This window comes from Carassius carassius, chromosome 14 (assembly GCF_963082965.1).
Source record: "Carassius carassius chromosome 14, fCarCar2.1, whole genome shotgun sequence".
NCBI lineage: Eukaryota > Metazoa > Chordata > Actinopteri > Cypriniformes > Cyprinidae > Carassius > Carassius carassius.
The window spans coordinates 14,996,313-15,017,062 of record NC_081768.1 but is presented as its reverse complement, the minus strand read 5'-3'; the positions used below and the strand labels follow the sequence as shown (position 1 = coordinate 15,017,062).

At 34.5% G+C, this 20,750-nt stretch overlaps 2 protein-coding genes across 3 annotated transcripts; one reads left to right on the top strand and one right to left on the bottom strand.

Annotated features, from left to right (window-relative positions):
• The first annotated feature begins 389 nt into the window (after window positions 1-389).
• Window positions 390-16,994, top strand: cfap43 (cilia and flagella associated protein 43). 2 transcript variants are annotated; one of them, XM_059566284.1, is made up of 38 exons: window positions 390-477; window positions 806-1,059; window positions 1,198-1,294; window positions 1,389-1,556; window positions 1,680-1,830; window positions 2,038-2,200; window positions 2,335-2,414; window positions 2,495-2,626; window positions 2,848-2,964; window positions 3,129-3,209; window positions 3,323-3,471; window positions 3,574-3,677; window positions 4,070-4,219; window positions 4,352-4,515; window positions 4,608-4,775; window positions 4,905-5,035; window positions 5,188-5,359; window positions 5,482-5,568; window positions 6,656-6,733; window positions 6,833-6,958; window positions 7,070-7,174; window positions 7,328-7,444; window positions 7,535-7,723; window positions 7,894-8,100; window positions 8,319-8,408; window positions 9,076-9,156; window positions 9,254-9,379; window positions 9,689-9,808; window positions 10,231-10,338; window positions 10,568-10,654; window positions 10,743-10,831; window positions 10,932-11,136; window positions 11,238-11,350; window positions 11,434-11,593; window positions 11,928-12,092; window positions 12,322-12,402; window positions 12,579-12,732; window positions 16,819-16,994. In XM_059566284.1, exons 1-38 carry the CDS (start codon window positions 449-451, stop codon window positions 16,992-16,994), a joined length of 4,974 nt encoding a protein of 1,657 aa, XP_059422267.1. In that variant the 5' UTR covers window positions 390-448. The 2 variants fall into 2 exon arrangements, with proteins under 2 accessions (XP_059422267.1, XP_059422266.1); XM_059566283.1 differs by having other exon boundaries at window positions 4,352-4,518.
• Window positions 16,995-17,032: 38 nt separating this feature from the next.
• sfr1 (SWI5-dependent homologous recombination repair protein 1) lies at window positions 17,033-18,327 on the bottom strand. The gene is made up of 3 exons (XM_059566285.1): window positions 18,053-18,327; window positions 17,560-17,880; window positions 17,033-17,464 (listed from the first exon to the last, which is right to left on the bottom strand). The coding sequence occupies exons 1-3, from the start codon at window positions 18,140-18,142 to the stop codon at window positions 17,273-17,275; spliced, it is 603 nt and encodes a 200-aa protein (XP_059422268.1). The 5' UTR covers window positions 18,143-18,327; the 3' UTR covers window positions 17,033-17,272.
• Window positions 18,328-20,750: the final 2,423 nt, after the last annotated feature.

Sequence of the window (20,750 nt, the reverse complement as noted above, 5' to 3'; positions counted from 1 at the left end):
TTGCAAATTAATAATAATAATAATAATTTGTATTTTTATTATTTTATTCGTCGCTTTGGTAAATATATTTATAAAAAAATGTTCTCATCTACTCGCTGAAACTACCTAATAACATTAATAAAACATAAAATTGTAAATAAAAATAATGTGTGTGTAATATCAAAGAGTATAGAAGCAATATAATTTATTTTGTAATATGTATGTACGATGTGTTATATGTACCATACATATTTATGTGTACGATATGTTATATTGTTATATTATATGATGTTTATTATATATTTTTATAATATTATATTATGTTTCTTATGTATAGCATGATCTAAAAAAAAATCAAATGAATGTAATTGATACAGTAATGAAAATGAATTGTTTATTATTCAAGTCCGCGTGCTATGGGTTGCCATGGAAACAGACGCAAGCACAGAGGCTGAGCTGACGGATTGAAATGGATGTGCTGGGAAACTTGGAAGTTCGGTGAGTTACGAATCATTTCTTTTAAAAAAAACCCTTGGACAATTGTTAACATTGTTTCCATTGCAGATCATTAATTTGTAGTCTGTAAAGTTATCCTGTTTTGAAAAATAAAAACAAGTTCTGCATCAGTATCATAGCTAGCGCCCTAGCGTCGAGCAGAAAACACTCGAGTGTACAGCGCACACTGGAAATACCGCGGGTGTTATAAAGTAAATGAAGTTTAAACGCACTAATCTCAAAATCTGGAAGAGAATATCAACTTTAAAATAAAAACAAATAAATTATGAATAAAACCAATGCCACTTTTATTTTTATTACTATGTGAAAGGTGGGTGCAAGGATTCAACAATGGCACATTTAGATTTGTTGACAAGAATACAACATGCTACACCTGTGGGAACTTTATTGTTTTCCTCGATATGGAAACTAAGTCGAGGAAGACTCTGCAGAGTCCTGGTTCTGGTATTGGGGCCTTTACAGCCAGTGGGCATCGCAGATGTCTTGCTTTCTCTGACCTCGGACTCAATCCTTCCATCTTTGTCTACAACTATCCAGAGCTCGAGCAGATGTGTAAACTAGAAGGTGAGTCAATTTATTTTAAACATTTCCTTGAACGACAAACCATTATAGCTGATTGTAGTTGCTCTTAAACTGATTTAGTGTCCATAAACTTTTATAAATGTATAAAACTTACACTTTTAGTGCTTTTTCATGTTTTAGGCACAACTAAACTGGGCTATACAACTTTGGCACTGTGCGACACTGGCCCTTATTTAGTCTGTGCTTCCTCCATGCCTGATCACACCATCTCATTATGGTAAAATGCATGTTTCATATTAGTCTGACATTTTCTACAGCAATTATTTATATTTTACCTTTTTTAAAACAATATTTGAATATCCACTATTTAGGAACTGGGAGAGCAGCATTCTCCTTTGTAGCCATCCACTCTTGGGAGAGGACGTCACAGCATTGGTTTTTAACCCCATGAACTGGTGTCAAATTGGTGCTGTAAATTTGAGGTCCCTTACTATCTGGAATGTTGAAAGATGTGACGACTACCATTTGATGAAGCCTAGGTAGAGTGTCTCTCCAGCAGATGTCACTGTTATTTACAAATTGATTTCATATGCCAACATTAGGATTCATGCACTGACAGTGTTTATTTGACCCATTATCCTTTCTTTATGTTTTCTTTGCAGTGCTATCGATCTCCCCGCCGCCGATGGTTCAGTTATTGAGTGTGAAGCAAACCTGTCTAGTATGCTCAGTAGGAAGTTGACACACTTAGGTCCTCAGATGCCCATATCAGCAATCGCTGGACTGAGTGGACACAGAGCTGATGATTTTGTGGTATGGGTTGTTTCTCCAGTAGAGTGTTTTCTTATATACCAGTAGCCCTCCTGAAGATTTTTATTTTTTAAGTTTTATCAGTGAATTTTATTAATTTTTTTGACAATATTTTATGATCAAAATTAAAGTACAGGTGTTGTATTTGTTTACATAACACTTTATGTTTTGTCAGAGTCACAGCATAATATAATTTGTCTGTCCCAACAGCCTTTGAAACAAATAAAACCAAAACTGTGTCCAAGTGCCATCTGCTGGTCAACTTCTTCTGACCTATATGTTGGCTCCGAGGAAGGTTTCCTGCTTTGTGTGAATCCTGACACTTTACTTGTCTCTGTCCTATATAAACCTCAAACTGAATTAAATCCCAGAGGTAAACTCATACTTGATAAATATCAAATCAGAACATTTCAGGATTTCACGTCAACTGTATGAATTTTAAACTTAATGTAGTTCCTTGTCTTGAGAGCTTCATTTAATTGCATTTGTTGTAATTTTACATCACAGATGACAGTAAAACATCCCTGCAGGAAGGCAGCTTCCGGAGCTTAGTACTACAAGACTGTAATGTTTTTGCTGCAGGAATGGTAAGAAATTGTATTTATCATCATTTTCAAGTGAGACATAATTTTAGCCCAATTCAAGATCATTTCCAAATCTATTATAGGAAGGCATTTTACGAAACATTCAAATTAAAGGAAACAAATGGGAGGTAGTGCAGGCTTGGGCTTTGGTTGAGGCAGCCTCGTCTATATGCTTTTCCCCTGATGGTGAGACACTGCTGATAGTTTCTAATACAGTAAGTGTTTATATTTTATGATGTTAGTGTATTTTTTATGATTCATATTAAAATAATATGAATGTAAAAACAGCACTGTTGCATTATATGGATATACTATCTAATAAATATTTTATTTAAAAATGTCATGATAAAAACTCACAATATTCTTAGACTGCAATACAATACAATAAAGACAATGCTGAAAAACATAATTAACAAAATTCGTTATTTCTCCACAGGGCTGTGTTTACAGATTGAAACCACTGCTGAATGATAACATTGTCAAAGTTCTGGATGTACTCTGTGGAGATTTTGTGGCTGTTGCTCCATTATACACTGACAGAAACATTTGTTTGGTAAAAGAACATGTGGTGTCAATTGGTTAATTAATCACAATAAATACACTGATACATACAATAGTAAAGTATTACAATATACATATTAAAATACAATGTCTAGATATATTATTGAAAGAAATATTATTGAAAATAATAAGGCATCTGTATCTTCATTGTTGCAGTCAGTCAGAGAAGCAGGAGATTTACAGCTGTGGGCCCTGGATGATGGACTCTGCATGGGCTCCGTCTCTCTGCAAATACATGTTTGTGCTATAATTAGGGATTCTATACGACATCACAGTAATTGTTTTTCCCAGATCAGGTGAATAAGTTTCCTGTACTTAAATCTGTGTTATTTGGTATGACTTTGCTTCAGGTAACCAGTATTGCATGCTGCCCCATAGCACAGTATGTTGTTGTAGGAACAGCCACTGGAGACGTTCTGTTTGTGGAAATGACCTCAAAACAAAAACCCAGACTAGTTCACAGGGTTCATCTCTACCGTGTCCCTGTAGACCATTTGGTGTGAGTTTCACAGCACTGTGATTATTTGCTCTCACATTTCTTGGGAATTAAGGCATTGTGAACTGAATGTTGGGAATACTGTATGTTATATTTGTTTAACAGGTTTGATCAAGGTGGCAACTTCTTAATCACAGGAGCATCAGACTCACGCATGTTTGTGCTGAACGCAAGGCCATCAAAGGGATTTCAAATTATAGGATGGACTGGTAATTCTCAGAATCATATTACTATTCAATTCTCTCTATTTAGAGTCTGTAATATTTTCTTTTTTAAATAAATGTTTACTTTTATTCAATGCTATAAATTGATCAAAGGTGACATTAAAGAAAAAAAAATATTTATATTTCACATAAATTCCATTCTATTGAAATGATTTATCGAAGAATCCTGTAAAAAACATAATGAATTCCACAACAACAAAAAAAGCAGCACTGATAATAATATTACTGTTTTACTATATTTTTGATCACATGATGAAGAGGGTTCTTTAAAAAACATTCAAAAATCTTGCCACCCCAAACTTTTGAACTGTGTTATATTTACATTTTATGCCTAAAGTTTAAAGTAATTTCTAAACAGTCCTTTTACATTCTTCCAGAGGCTCCGGGTGCCATTGTAAACCTTTCCACTCAGTACCACACGGAAAGTAAACAGGTTAAAGTCCTGGTGCTATGCAGCAAGACAGAGAGAGAAATCAATGAGAGAAATGAGCTTCTGCTACTGACTTTGTTTGTGCAACAGCTTACAGGTATCAGGAAAACACAAAAAAAACACCATAATTGAGGCTGGCATGCAGAAAGCTTCTCTAAAAAAAAGAAGGACAAATCATAGACATTCAAAAATTCCATCACTCCTTCTCATAATGTTGTGCCACTTCCAGACTCGTCAGGTTGTGTGGATGTCTATGGCTGTCTGTGTAAAGATGTCCTGCACAGCTGCCTATATGAGATCCCTCGCGCTGTCTGCTCTTGTGTCCTGGCCATGAACAAGATATTTGGTTACTGCCAACAGAGAAAAGTCTTGCAAAGTTTCCGTATCCCTGAGGTGGTATAAGAACAGATAACACCTATAGTCTGATGACAGTTTTATTTTGTGTTTTTGGCACTATTCCTAACTGCTTCTCATGTGATATACAGAGTGGAGTAAAGCCATCTAATGCACAGGAAGCAGTTCACCTGATCCTAGAGAAGGAGGCAGGGGGCCATTTACTGAGTCCTGCTTTTCTACAGCTCTCCCCACATCAAAACTGGCTGGCAACAGTTGGCAGGGATGGACTGCTGCGCATTTGTGAGAACTCAACAATGGTATTGTTGTTAAAACCAACCTCTTCAAGTTCATCCATGTTTATGAGTACTTGGCTAGGAGAAACATGATTCACGGAAACTGCCCAAATATCTGAGGAGTATGTAAATGTGCGTACTTTTGAAATGCAGGACAGGTACGTGCAGCTTCAGTGCCACTCATGTTGGCAGGGTGGAGTCGGATCTGTTTGTTTCACCCCAGACAGTCAGACCCTCATCACCTCTGGCCTGAGGGATGGCTCACTTGTCTGCAGCAGGCTCAGGTGAGCTCAGGGCTCTCAAAAAATATTAAACAGACAAATATTACTATAAAGCTTTGATCTATAGCAATATTTTCTCTCTCTGGTAGTTTCAAAATGCCCTTGAAGCTGGACCTGTAGCATTTTTGTTTTTACAATGCATTCAAATTTAACAGGTTAAAGCTTTCTGGGGCCGGCAAAGCAAATGCAGCTACCCAGTATGCTCAGTCAGTTGCTGATTCTTTTGAGTCAATAGTATCCTCAGAGAACACCATCCTCTCCAAAATGACTGACTGGGATCCACAGACACAATCCCTGACCAGTTGTTCGTCATTTCTAACAGGAGAAGTACAGAAACAGTGTTTTCTCATGTTTATGCACAATATTGTACCTGGTTAAGCAGTTTTACTGGGGAGATATTCTGTTCCTTGAGACACAGAATATAAACTGCCATAAAATTCTTCCTGCAGGGAAAGATGAGTCATGAAGCTGAACAAGAGGAAAATTATTTTGTGTCCCCAGCTAGTTCTACATGGCTTGATGGAAAACTAGATGCGGTTAGTGTCTGAATGTATTTATGTGTTACTGTTTAATTAACAATATAATATTGCCTTGTCATTGTTCTCAATTTAATAATATAGCATTATTTGTAACGAGCGGCTAATACTTTTCAGGTTACAACACATTTTGTTTTCTTATTTTATGAGGTTAATCACAGGCCTCCATGAGAAAAAAGTTCCTAAGATTACAAAATATATTTATGTAAAATAATTAACATTGATGTGGTACAGGGAAAGGTTTTACAACCTAATGCAAAATTTGATTAACAAAGTAAGATTTTATATATTTGTATTATCATACAAATACGTATACGTAATACGTATGGTTTATAATGGTAGGACAATATTTGGCCGGTTTATAATGGTAGGACAATATTTGGCCGAGATACAACTATTTGAAAATCTGGAATCTGAGGGTGCAAAAAAATCTAAATATTGAGAAAATCGCCTTTGAAGTTGTCCAAATGAATTCTAAGCAATGCATATTACTAATCAAAAAAAAGTTTTGATATATTTACGGTAGGAAATTTGCAAAATATCTTCACGGAGCATGATCTTTATTTAATATCCTAATGATTTTTGGCTTGTTTTTTTGGCTATTGCTAAAAAATATAATGCAAAATATAGCGACTTAAGAGTTTTGTCGTCCAGGGTCACAAATCAGCCATTTAGAATTGCCATCACAGAAATAAATTAAATAGATGAATGCTTGCTTTTATCAATTTATACACTTTCGTTCAAAATATTGGAATACTTTGAATACTACCAGAAAAATGGCTGCTGAACATTTCTTTTTGCTATTAAAGAAATGTTACATTTGTTTTAAATATATTAAAGTAGACAACAGTTATTTTTAATTGTAAAAATATTTCACAATATTTCTGATTCTGGTTCAAAATACAGTCTTACAAGGAGACTTATTTCAAAAAGATTTTTTTTAAACTTACCAATCCCAAACTTTTGAAAGATTGTTATGATATTGGTTTCCAATAAATAAAATCAAGCATTTTATTTGAGTGAGAAATAGAATAATTGAAAGATAATACATAATAATAAGATCATGACTCCAGTGGTTTCCAAACAGGTTCTTCAAGAAGAGACCCAGCAGTATGCAGAGACCAAAAAGTACCTAAGAAAAAACATCAAAGTTCTTCGTGACACAGTAAGAGAAAGGACCGTCCGCTCTTTCATATTATTGTGTCCATACATACATACATTTGAAGTTGAAAGGTTAATCTTAATTGTCTCTGGATCATTCCAGATCAAAGCAATGATACAAGAGAATGAGAGTCTGCCAGACATGGAGAAACTTGGGCACCAGGAATTTAACCTGGATGTGGAAGAGCAACAGAGGATGCAGCTCGAGGCAAAACAGGAAGTTACCAGGGTAAACATGGTTATTTACAGATGATGAAGAGCAGATTAATTAAAAACATGCTCTTTGGTTTATATAAGGATTTTTCCTACTGTATTCAGATGTTTATTTATGTTGTTTAAGGTGAGGAAAGAGATCGAGATGGAGAATCTGGCTAAGTGCTATCAGAGGGAGATCCTGAAGAAAGAATGCTGGGATTCCATGCAAGTCAAAGGCAAAGCCATTAAGGTCTCTAGTCTAAAAAGACAGTGTTTTATTGTAGAGCCAAAACATTTAATTATAATATCCACATCGATCGGTTTTCACCTGGTGTACCTGGAACTAGAAATTCTATACAGCTGCCGATTGTCAGTGTGTTTGTGTACGTTTTGTTGCCTTCAGGCCTTTCATTCAGAAAATGAGGTGAAGAACTACCCCATGAAGGAACGCACTGAAAAAGAACTTGAAGAGCTTCAAAGGATTGAGACCATGAGGAAGATTGAACAGGAAAATTCACAAGTAAGTGTACAGTGTGTTTCTAATATGATACAGTGCTTGTTTCTGTTTTTTCACAAGATTTGACACAAATAATATGAATATTCTTCATAGCTTCAAGAGATGATTTTAAACACAATCTCTGGAGACAAAGAGGAAGAAGAGGCAGAGGACAGTAAGAGCGAGAGTCCTGCTCTGACTGGCAGTCTGAGTGCTCTATACGGAGGGGTCAATCCTCATCTCTACAGCCAGTTTAACTTGCACATCAGAGAGCAGAAAATTAACCAAATCACCTTGTTAAAGGTGATGACTTCTCATTTATACTTTGATACATGAACTTGCTGTTTTAGGTTTCATTTGGATGTTGAAATATTCCCTTTTAAGTATAGAAAAAGTTTAAACAGTGAAAATTGTGTCATACAGTATGGTCTACCACTGTTTAAAATGATAAATTTCATGGTTGTTTAATGAAGGATGTTATCTACAAAGTGAAGAGCACATTCAACAAAGACTTTGAGGCAGTTTACAAGCAGAAGGAACAGGAAATCAACCGTCTTAGAGAGAAGAACAAGCGTATTTCTGAGATTATGACTGAGCTGGACCTCAGTGAGACACTGTGGGAGCCTGGTCTCACGGATAATGAGTGTCCTGAGCGAGCTCTTACTGTGACCGACTCAGAGGTAACACAGCCAGTCTCTATATAAGATAAAAAAAAAAAAAATCCAAGTCTAATCCAGCATTTATCGCACCTTTATTGGTCTAACAGGTCTGTACATAGACCTATTTTTAATCTTTCAATCTGACATTGTTTTTATATCATTTCATACATGTAATTATGGCAAACACTGATTTATTATTTTGAACAATGAGCCTGACAGGCAAATGTGTGTGTTTCTAGATTAAGGTTGAGAAATACCTCACCCCTGAGCAAAAAGAAAAAGAAGAACGGCTAAGAGAGGAAGATGAACAGCAAAGGCATGCAGCCAAGGTATAAAACATTACTGTACCTCACAACAGATCTTACAGCACTTTTTAACATGAATCACTGAATTTTTCTCTATTAATTATATATTCATGTATATTTACATCAAATTTGCACCAAACTTTTAAACAAAAGTGTACATTAGAGTGTATAAACTTTTTCATTTTAATGTATATACATACCTTTTTATTACCAAGAATGCATTCAATTGATCAAAAAGGGGACATTTGTTATATTACAAAAGATTTAACTTTCTATTCATCTTATGTATCACAGTATCAACAATAATATTAAGCAACCGTTTTCAAATGTAATAATAATAAGAACTGCCTCTTGAGCACCAAATCAGCATATTAGAATCCTTTCAGAAGAATTATTGGACACTGAAGACTAGAGTAATGGCTGCTAAACATTTTGCTTTGCCATTACAGAAATATGTTACATTTTTAAATATATTGAAATAGAAAACCGTTTTTTTTTATATTTAGCAATTTATTTTGATCAAATAAATGCAGACTTGGTGAGAATAAAAGACTTAAAAAACTTAAAAAAACATTTAAAAAAATGTTTAGTATTTATGATGCATTAAACTGAAATATGAACGCTGTAACATAGATATATCAGTTTGTCTCATGCTGTAGATGATAACAACTGTACTGCATTTTCAATGCAGTCTGATAACACAAGAGATCAAGCGCTAAGTGTTATGATGGGTGGAGTTCTGGAGCTTAAAAAAGAGGATGTGCTGAGGATGGTGAGCAGAATGAACCAGACTAGAATGCATAAGCTTAATTACCAAAAATAAGATAATGGCAGGGCAAAGTAACATTCAAAATATGCTTATCTTACAGGAAGTACATCAGCCTGAGTTCATGTCTAAACCTGAGGTACAGTGGACAGAAGAAGAAAGAAAGAGCTTCAAAGAGTTTGAGAAAAAAGCAAAGGAGCTCAGTGAGGAGAAAGAGAAATACAGAAAAGTATGACTTTGATAACACCTTATCCAAAATTTTGTCGGATTTAACTGTCAGGCTTCAAAAATGAAATCAAAAACACCAAAGTAGTCTTTCAACACATATACTGTATTACGAATCATCCGAGACTATCCAATAACTTTTTTGTGAGAAACAGACAACACAAAGCCTTGTAAAAATATGTCACAGTAAATAGAAAAACAAATTGTGCTTGGCATCACAGATGTCAACTCTGCATTTTTGGGTGAGCTGCTCTTATTATCAATCACTCCTTTCCATTTCAAACCATTTTAACATGGTTTCCTGTTTCTTTAGACGCTAGAGACAGAAATGAAGAAACTGCTGACTTCTATTAAAGAGGCTACACAGATGTTTGATGAAAAACTCACAAAGCTGTTTGAAAAGAAAGTGAAATCAGAGATGGTCATATACCAGGTAAGATGATACAGTACATCACTGCACCTCATGTCACCTTTTCAGTGGTCTATATATAATATAATTGTAGTTATGTACTGTAACAGTAACTGCACTCTAACACTTATAGATATATTACAATATATATATATATTGTAATATAATTATAGGTATAATATAACGATAGACAATTTTGTATATACAGGTATATTATTGCACATAATATACCTGTACATACAAAATTGTCTATTATAATATACCTCTACAAACAATATTATCATTTTTTTATTGTTATTCCTTATTTACTTATTAGTATTTCTATTTATATTCTTTTATTATCTGTGTTTTGTCTTGTCACTGTCATTCTGTTGCACTGTGGAAGCTCCTGATGAATGTGTAAAACATACAAGCTCATTTATAGGTTGTGAATTTTTATTTTTCAGGAGGAGCTCAAGATTGCAAATCTGGTTCACTCCATTCAAACCGAAGAAGAGATCCTAAGCAGAGAGAAACAGTTGAGTCTTAATCTTGAAAAGGCACGAATTGTAAAGGTGAACTATAGATATTCTATCTTTTATCTTTTTGCAGCCTCGCTATCCGTTCACAGTAACTCTATATAACGTCAGAAATTGGCAGTTATAAAACAAGACTATTAAAATGTTCCTGATGATGAGACAAAAATTTCATGCAAGAACAAACTTGTGTGGCATGCTAATCCGTTCCTGTGAGACTATGTTTTGCTCATGTTGAACTGTATGAGTCACGTCTCTTTCCTGTCAGAATGAAATTGGGGAGGAATTGAAAAAACACAAGGAGACTGTTGATGTGTTTAGAGAGGAGTATGAAAACACAGTCACTGAGGACAAAGTAAGATTATGAACATGTTTGCATATACATATCCATAATGTTCTCACCAAGAAAGTATAATTTAATAAATCATTTGCCTTTTTTTAAGCTTCTTGACAAAGGATTTCGCAAAGAGTTTTTTGACGTTCCTGGACACATAATTGACCAGCTGTATAAGCTTTACAAACGCAGACCAAGGTATTATTTCATAGGAGTTACAACATCATGAGACACGTGCATAAGACATGCGATTGTCTGAATAGTTACCTCTGAATACAGTAATGGTGTTGTTTAACAGGGCTCAGAGGATAAAAACACAGACTGAAAATAACCAGTTTAAAGAGGGAGCACTATTAGGAACAGCACCATCTGATGGACTGTCTCTGATGATGAAGGCCATGGAAGAATTGGACGCACCAGAGAACATGCCGGAAGGATTAGATCCGTTTGTGTGGGAGAGGTTTTGCCTGGCCAGACGGGCCAAAGTGGAAAGTGAACAAAAGGTGAGAATGGGTAGAGATAGCAAATGAGCTAGAAGTCATCCAAACCACATCTTGTTCCTCAAAAAAAAAATTAAATTGCCTTTTAATGTTGACTCTTGAAGGTCAAACTAAAAGCATTGACCCTGGCGGAGACGCAGGCTTTTCTTCAGAGGAGAACAGATGAGGACGAGAAAGCTCAGCTTGAAATAAAAAATCTCATTGATGAACTCAATAGGTGAGGAAACGGTTATAAAAAGGAAAGCGCACTGGGAATGGGATGTTATTGAACATCCATGACCATTGTTATTATTGTCCTAGCATCTGTGAAGAAAAGATGAGGTTTCGACTAGACAGTATGGTTCAGATCGTTCTACAGCAAGGTCAGGTGGAAGTGGAGGCTGGAGACTTCATTGCTGATTATACTAATGCTCTGCTAATACATCGCAAAGTAGTTGAGGACCTCAACAGCACCATCAGGGTACAGAGAATTATCATCTTTCTCTTCATTTCAATTTTGCTCACACTACAAATCATTATGGTCTTACTCATAATCAGTGTGCATCCATTTTAATATTGCTGATTGTTTCTGTGCATCAACCAACAACTAAGCACAAAACGAAATCTGGATAATGGCCTTTTGTACTAAATGAAGTCCTTAAACTGACGCATAAAAGCCAATATCTGATTAAATGAAATTTAGATTATTTCAACAAATAAAAAATATTGATCAAACACAATTGTGTTTTTGATAATTTGAGGTTAATTTGACTTAAATGATCAAATTACTTATCTATTACATTTTTATCTGTCAGGCTTTAGGAGATCAGAAGATCGCCAGCATGGTGGAGTGTAAAGATTTCCGCAAAGGAATCATACAGCAGGAGTGGGATCACAGGAGAATGAGAATGCATCTGGAGGATCTCAGCAATAAAGCCAGAGACATACAGACCCTGCGCATCACTCAGGAGATTCAAGATGTATGGATGGATTTAATCTGTAAACTAATATTGCTGGAAATAATCTTCATTCATTTAGTGTCTTTTATATGATTGATAAAGTAAGCTAGTGAAAATTGAAAAAGGGTGATTTAACCGATCTATGATAAGAAAACACTATGGCTCAGGACTACCTTTGTCTTTGCTTTAAAGTGAAATTGAATGAAACATTATTACAAATAATTCTTTCTTTTTGTTTTTCTCACATTAGTACCTAAATGAAACAAGTAATGACAACAGGGTGTCAAAGCAGCTCACAACTCTGGAGACGAATCTTGATTTACAGAAAACGGTAAACTTTCTCATAACTGTTTAAGTGCATAGCAAAGATATTAGGCACAGAGTAACTTTTCCAGATGTATGTATCTCAGCGAAGGTGTTACTCTCTTGTAAATTCAGTCTTGATGATTACATGAATCAAATTCATTGACAGATATAAAAGTTTGGTTTGTTTCACTCTTTGCCCAGACTCATCACAAAAAAGTTGAGGCTTGCAAGAAACAGATGAAGCACCTGGACAGACAAAGAGTGCAAATGCAAGAGAAGAACGCAGCCCTCGACTTGAAAGTGTCTGACATGGAGATAACTGTTGCAGATAGAAGAAATATTTACGAGGCTGTTGGTAACTGACTTCATATCTTGTCCCATTAAAGAAACAATTTGTTTTTAGCAAAAATAGACTACTTTGTAGTTTAGAGAACAAGGGGCCTTATTCAAGGGGAGATTTTTGTGTTAATCATTTATGAATGCATTCTTACATAGGCCTACACTACTGTTTAAAAAATATATATTTTTTAAAGAAATTAATACTTTTATTAAGGAAGGACACATTCACTTGATCAAAAGTCACAGTAAAGACATAAAACAACAAATAATAAGACTAACAAGAAAAAACAAAAAAATAAACAGGTTTTTTTGTTGCATAGGCATGGTGCAGCCACTGAAAAAGCATAATCACCTTTTAACTTCAAACGGGACCTTAGCATGATTAGCATCAACCTATCTGAGGATCTTAAGATCCTAGAACATTTCCAGTGGTTTAGGAGATCTGTAATACATTGCGGAGCATTTAACACCTTATACATATACTGTATAGCAAAACCTTCAATTTAACACGATATTTAACTGGTAACCAGTGTAGAAAAACCAGAACAGAAGAGGTGTGTTTCCTTTTAATTATACCAGTAAGCAGCAATAGCATGTTCCTGCTCAGCTGGAGGCTGCCGTTCTAGGAGCGCATTTCTAGGATTCTATTTTTTGTGACAGCACCATCTTGCCAATTCTATTTCAACAGAGAAGACCTGATTCCAACATCAAACAGATGCAAACACTAGATCAATGTTAGCTATATATTTTTTTATCTTTCCATCTTATTTTTAATGTAAGAGCAAGCGTAAACTTTAGTGTTCGAGGGAGTGTCCTGCTGGATGTAGTAAACTGGTATTTGTATTCAAATTATTTCACATTTATTAATGTACTAGTAAACACTAATTTGTAGCTAAATTGTGTATCACACAATTTGAGGTGAAGTGCTGCGCTATGGCTAAAGAAACTGAAGACACAAGACTTTCTGTCCAATAATATATATATACAGTACAGACCAAAAGTTTGGAAACATTACTATTTTTTATGTTTTTGAAAGAAGTTTCTTCTGCTCATCAAGCCTGCATTTATTTGATCGAAAATACAGAAATAAAAAAAAAAACCAGTAATATTGTGAAATATTATTACAACTTAAAATAATAGTTTTCTATTTGAATATACTTAAAAAAAAAATTATTCCTGTGATGCAAAGCTGAATTTTCAGCATCATTACTCCAGCCTTCAGTGTCACATGTAACATCCAGTCTATCACATGATCATTTAGAAATCATTCTAATATTTTGATTTATTATGAGTGTTGGAAACAGTTCTGCTGTCTAATATATTTGATGAATAAAAGGTTAAAAAGAACTGCATTTATTCAAAATTTTAAAAAAATTCTAATAATATATATTCTAATAATATATTTTCTTTACTATCACTTTTTATCAATTTAACACATCCTTGCTGAATAAAAGTATTGATTTTATTTTTTTTTAAAAAGAAAGAAAGAAAAAATTACTGACCCCAAATTACTGACCAGTAGTGTATATTGTTATTACAAAATATTATATATTTTAAAAACATAGCTGCTTTTTTTTTTTTTTTTTTACTTTTTATTCATCAAAGTATCCTAAAACAGTATCACATGTTCTGAAAAAAATATTAAGCAGCAGAACTGTTTCCAACTTTGATAATGAATCATCATATTAGAATAATTTCTAAAGGATCATGTGATAATGATCCTAAAAATTCAGCTTTGCATCACAGAAATAAATGATAATTTCAAGTATAATAAATTTAAAAACAATTATTTTAAATTGTAATAATAGATCACAATATTAAATTCTTTTCAGTATTTTTGATCAAATAAATGCAGGCTTGATGAGCAGAAGAAACTTCTTTCAAAAACATTAAAAATAGTACTGTTTCCAAACTTTTGGTCTGTACTGTATATATATATATATATATAGAATGTACTGAAATAAATTAGGTTTGTATTATTAATAAATGCTTATTTCTTTAACTTTCTATACATCAGAGATTCCTAGAAGAAAAAAAAACGGTTTCCACAATAATAGTAAGCAGCACATTTGCTTTGAACACTGATAATATAACAAATGTTTCTTAAGGCTCCACATCAGAATATTAGAACAATTTATGAACTACAACCCGAATTCCGGAAAAGTTGGGACGTTTTTAAAATTTTAATAAAATTAAAACTAAAAGACTTTCAAATCACATGAGCCAATATTTTATTCACAATAGAACATAGATAACATAGCAAATGTTTAAACTGAGAAAGTTTACAATTTTATGCACAAAATGAGCTCATTTCCATTTTGATTTCTGCTACAGGTCTCAAAATAGTTGGGACGGGGCATGTTTACCATGGTGTAGCATCTCCTTTTCTTTTCAAAACAGTTTGAAGACGTCTGGGCATTGAGGCTATGAGTTGCTGGAGTTTTGCTGTTGGAATTTGGTCCCATTCTTGCCTTATATAGATTTCCAGCTGCTGAAGAGTTCGTGGTCGTCTTTGACGTATTTTTCGTTTAATGATGCGCCAAATGTTCTCTATAGGTGAAAGATCTGGACTGCAGGCAGGCCAGGTCAGCACCCGGACTCTTCTACGACGAAGCCATGCTGTTGTTATAGCTGCAGTATGTGGTTTTGCATTGTCCTGCTGAAATAAACAAGGCCTTCCCTGAAATAGACGTTGTTTGGAGGGAAGCATATGTTGCTCTAAAACCTTTATATACCTTTCAGCATTCACAGAGCCTTCCAAAACATGCAAGCTGCCCATACCGTATGCACTTATGCACCCCCATACCATCAGAGATGCTGGCTTTTGAACTGAACGCTGATAACATGCTGGAAGGTCTCCCTCCTCTTTAGCCCGGAGGACACGGCGTCCGTGATTTCCAACAAGAATGTCAAATTTGGACTCGTCTGATCATAAAACACTATTCCACTTTGAAATAGTCCATTTTAAATGAGCCTTTGCCCACAGGACACGACGGCGCTTCTGGACCATGTTCACATATGGCTTCCTTTTTGCATGATAGAGCTTTAGTTGGCATCTGCTGATGGCACGGCGGATTGTGTTTACCGACAGTGGTTTCTGAAAGTATTCCTGGGCCCATTTAGTAATGTCATTGACACAATCATGCCGATGAGTGATGCAGTGTCGTCTGAGAGCCCGAAGACCACGGGCATCCAATAAAGGTCTCCGGCCTTGTCCCTTACGCACAGAGATTTCTCCAGTTTCTCTGAATCTTTTGATGATGTTATGCACTGTAGATGATGAGATTTGCAAAGCCTTTGCAATTTGACGTTGAGGAACATTGTTTTTAAAGTTTTCCACAATTTTTTTTACGCAGTCTTTGACAGATTGGACAGCCTCTGCCCATCTTTACTTCTGAGATACTCTGCTTCTCTAAGACAAAGCTTTTATAGCTAATCATGTTACAGACCTGATATCAATTAACTTAATTAATCACTAGATGTTCTCCCAGCTTAAATCTTTTCAAAACTGCTTGCTTTTTTAGCCATTTGTTGCCCCCGTGCCAACTTTTTTGAGACCTGTAGCAGGCATTAAATTTTAAATGAGCTAATTAAGTGGATAAAAGTGTAAAATTTCTCAGTTTAAACATTTGCTACGTTATCTATGTTCTATTGTGAATAAAATATTGGCTCATGTGATTTGAAATTCCTTTAGTTTTCATTTTATTAAAATTTAAAAAACGTTCCAACTTTTCCGGAATTCGGGTTGTATCATGTGTGGCTAAAGACTGAAGTAACGGTGCTGCTTAAAGTTCAGTTTAACCACAACAGGAAAAAAATACATTTTAAAATATATTCAAATAGAAAAAATGTTATAATATTTAAATTCTAATATTACAGTATATACACAGTGTTACTGATCAAATTAATGCAGCCTTGGTGAGCATAAGAGACCCTTTGAACTGCAGGGTAAACTGTACCATTGAATTACATGATTTTTAAATAAATAATAATAAATAAATAAAAACAGTATGCTTTGTAATGTACATTCTGCTAAGGGTTCATGAATAAGGCTCAATAACTTTAATTTATATTTACTTATTCACAAAATGTTGTTATCCAGCAATGGGAGATAACCAGGAGACAGAGGCAGAGAAGAACTACCAAGACATCATCTTGAGAAAGAAGCTGTTGAACATCGCTGGAGCACAATCTGAAGAGATACTCATACTGCGGGCGGAGGTGGAGAAACTGCGCATGAAGAACTTCCCATCTCTTTCTCAACTAAACTACAACTGATTCAGGACATAAATGAGATTTATTATAACAGCTTTCGGTTGAAAGATTTAATTATTCCAATACATACAGTAGATGTGACATTAGAACACAAGAAAAATGTGTAATAAATAACAAGAAAGTTTAATGAACCTACCAAAATTCACAATGTCTTTTATTGTTCCACATTTAATCTGAATAATCACCCTATCTGAATGTACTGATGAAAATGTACCTTTTCTGAAAAGGCTTCTTCCTACCCATTTAAATATTATCAATAAAATAATACAATACAATGAATTTCAGTTGTCTGTGAAGTCTTCCTCTGTCCTGTCAAAGTGCAGTATTTTGTCATCTAACCCTAAACTGTCTATAAGCCGAGACAGACTGACTTGTTTTCCCTCTGAGGGTAATTCACTCTGTAATTCACACAGCACAGACTGGGTACAGGATCTCCATTTGTCTACGAGTCTCTGCAGCTGGGTCAGGTCATTCTATGAGAAAAGACAAAGCAAAGAAATTAAAACCTCTAGAACATCATCCTTTGGCAATATTTTACTTACTTGATATACTTGAAATAGAGCTTTACCTTTTTTCTATACATCTTGGCCATCTTTAATCTTCGCAAGGTTTCTGATTTCTCCTTCACTGTTTTTCTTAGCTCTTCACATTGCTGGATCAAGTCTTTTTGTGCAGGTTCAGCTTTGTGGGGTGAACAGTCTCTTTGCTCCCTCATATCATTCCGATGGCCTTCAACACCGGACTCTCTGTCGTCAGTCACACTGTCTCTCGGTTGTGAGGTCTCTGGTAGACTGTCATCTTCTATTTTAAGGCGTTTAACCACACTGAGGGGGGATCTGAATGAGTGGCGTGATCTTTTTAGCTTCTCCTTCAGTGAGGAACTCATGGACTAAAGGAAAAGTGTCAACAAAATATTAACAAAGTTCGTGTGATTCTAGACAGTGATTGATTTTGTGAAAAACAAGCCCTTCACGTGTTTGAACGTAAACTTTACTATTTGCTAATGTTAAGCATAATCTGAAAAATATTAGAAATCAAAAAACAATAAGACGTAACGTTACCTTGTTGGCGCTTGACCAGCTTGAAGAAGTCTGAGCTGTATTTGGTGTACTTTCATTAGCAGCTGTCAGTTTTATCGGGGTTGTCTCCATGATTCACACCACATAAGCTCGCTATGAAGAGGAGAAAACTGCTAACGTTACATAACTCTAAAGTAACAGGTCTACTATTCACGTTTCTTCTGGCGTAAAAATACAACTGGGAGCAAATCTTTACAGCTGTAAAGTTATCAGTAGGCACTCTGATGTTTTGAAATAGATACTTATTTCGTCGTCATTTCCGGGACGTCTATACGTCATTGTCATTATCATGAATCATGGGAAACGTAGTACATGAAGAACTGTTTTCTCATTTATTAGAGGTAATTTATTAATGTAATAGAATAGAATCGTTGTAAGTTTAATTATATGCAGTTATTAAAATAATATAATTTTATTTGTATATTTTTGTAGTGCATTTTTACCAGATAATATTTTGCACCACAGTTAGGACTTAGACAAAAATGACAGTCTGAACAGATTAATAAATGCATATTAACTAAAACTAACTGTGTAGGTAGACAACATGGCTGAAGGAGAAAATTTGAAGAGAAACTGTATTATAAAAAATACATAATTGGTTAAAACTTAGAATGCAGCACTGCATACACTGAAAAAAAAAAAAAATATATATATATATATATATATATTTATATATATATACTCATTGAATTTGCTAAATTTGTTTAAGGTAAGTGGTTGCAATAAATTTATTTTAGCTACATTTAAATAAACAAATTTAGATGAAATATAAAAACAAATTAGTATGATTTTTTTTTGTGTAGTTTATTATTTTTAAATCACTAAATAACACAGAAAAAACAGATTTAACATTTTTAACATTTTATAGAGGACTGTTTCCTGATCCTGGGAGAGCAGACTACAATGCCGTCTGTTCTGACTCACAGTCTGTAATAACGTTTTCATTCTTAAAGGATTTGCCACTGATGATTCAAAAGCGAGTTTTGAGCAGTGTAGAGTGGCGCTTGTTGTGCCTAAAAAGACTGAATAAGTCATTATAATCAGTAATTATGTCCCCACTTGATGAGACAAATGCCTCTTTTATAATGGGTTTTAATGTTTTTGTCTCTGCACTCCGGGAGAATGTATCAATGTATAGTAAGGGGGCGTAACATTTCCTTCACACGCTTGAGGTATTCAGCCAATCACAAAGTACTGGATAGCTGGCCAATCAGAGCACACCTCGCTTTTCAGAACGATGAGCTTTGTAAAAATCTACGCGTTTCAGAAAGGCGGGGCATAGAGGAGAAACAATAATGTACAGTATGTGGGAAATAATGTGTTTTTTTATCCTTAAACCGCATAAACACATTTCATTACACCAAATTCACAAAATAATGTTTGTTTTAGCAACATCATATAACCCCTTTTAAAAAGTATGAATGTCCATATACATAAAGAATAACATATGATAGATCTAAACATATTTCTTCAGTCTTCTTGTCTCGTGCAGTTGAAAGAGACTAATAGGATTCCTAAGCTGAATCAGAGTTGAAATTGGTGACACAGTTTGAACGAATCCATATTTAAAAATAAAAAAGAAGGATGTTGAAATTAATCAAACTCTGAATCATTATAGTGATGAATCCAGCTTATATAACAAACATAGGCCTACTCAAGCATCTTGTGCAAAAGCACTGCAAAACCAGAAGGAAAAAACACTCTCTTTTCAAATTAAGATGATTACATTGGTGGTTCAGTTCATTCATGTTCATGATCTTTTTTTTTTCCAAACAACGCCATTACTCTTCTGCTTCTACTGGAACTCTTTTCTGTCTTGTTATAACTTGTCTATGAAATTAAAATTTTTTAATAGCTGTATAGTCATGCAACCATGTCTTCTCATGTTTCTAAGATTTGTATGGGGTCTAATGCAGTGAAGGATGCATATGGGCTGGAGTTAAACATTGTGTGACTAATTTGCATTTTGTATCAACAGGTTGTGCCCACTGGGAAAAAATGAATCCATAGAAAATGGCATGTAAATCCAAAGGGAAGCAACACCCTTTTCCCGTGGAAAGCGTGTATGTGCATGAATTCCTTTAGAACATTTGCATTGTTCTTTGATCCAGCTGTCTTCAGATTATATTGAGAAATAAAATTACTTATTACTGTATGTATCGCATATGAATTGCTAAAATGGTGTGCATTAACACTAATGCATAAAACTGTAAAGATGAGTAGTTAAACTCTTGCTGGTAATGAAAGCCGGACACTCGTCTGACCCCTTTTCATACAAATGTTCTGTCAGTAATCAGCTGACGCATTCAGCTAAAGTAAAATTATTATTGTCATGTTCCTACAGTTTATTTAAAGATGCATGCTTTTTTTTCTGTGGTAATTTGAAAGGTGTTAAAACATGATTTAATTCCAAGAAAATGTGTGAGCTTATCAAATGAATAAATCAAAACCCTCACTTTCAAAGTGTACTAATATGTAGCCTACGCTTTAGAACAATTTTTCCTGAGAATGTCTTGAATTCAATGTATGTTGCTCATAAAGCACTTCTGTAGTGTATTTTAATAAGAGACAAAGCATGAGCTCTTCGAGACAAAGCATTAAGTCTTTATGACCTAATATGGAACTTTATTTATTAAAAATGTTTTCTAAAATATTTTATATTAATTGCTTCAAGCTGAAC

Coding starts and splice junctions, on each gene's coding strand:
- cfap43 (XM_059566283.1), top strand. CDS start 449: ATGGATGTGCTGGGAAACTTGGAAGTTCG. Junction 3,678..4,069: donor TCAAATTATAGGATGGACTG/GTAATTCTCAGA, acceptor ACATTCTTCCAG/AGGCTCCGGGTGCCATTGTA. Junction 8,409..9,075: donor AGCAAAGGCATGCAGCCAAG/GTATAAAACATT, acceptor TTTTCAATGCAG/TCTGATAACACAAGAGATCA.
- sfr1 (XM_059566285.1), bottom strand. CDS start 18,142: ATGGAGACAACCCCGATAAAACTGACAGCTGCTAATGAAAGTACACCA. Junction 17,881..18,052: donor GCTGGTCAAGCGCCAACAAG/GTAACGTTACGT, acceptor CTTTTCCTTTAG/TCCATGAGTTCCTCACTGAA. Junction 17,465..17,559: donor CCAAGATGTATAGAAAAAAG/GTAAAGCTCTAT, acceptor CTTTTCTCATAG/AATGACCTGACCCAGCTGCA.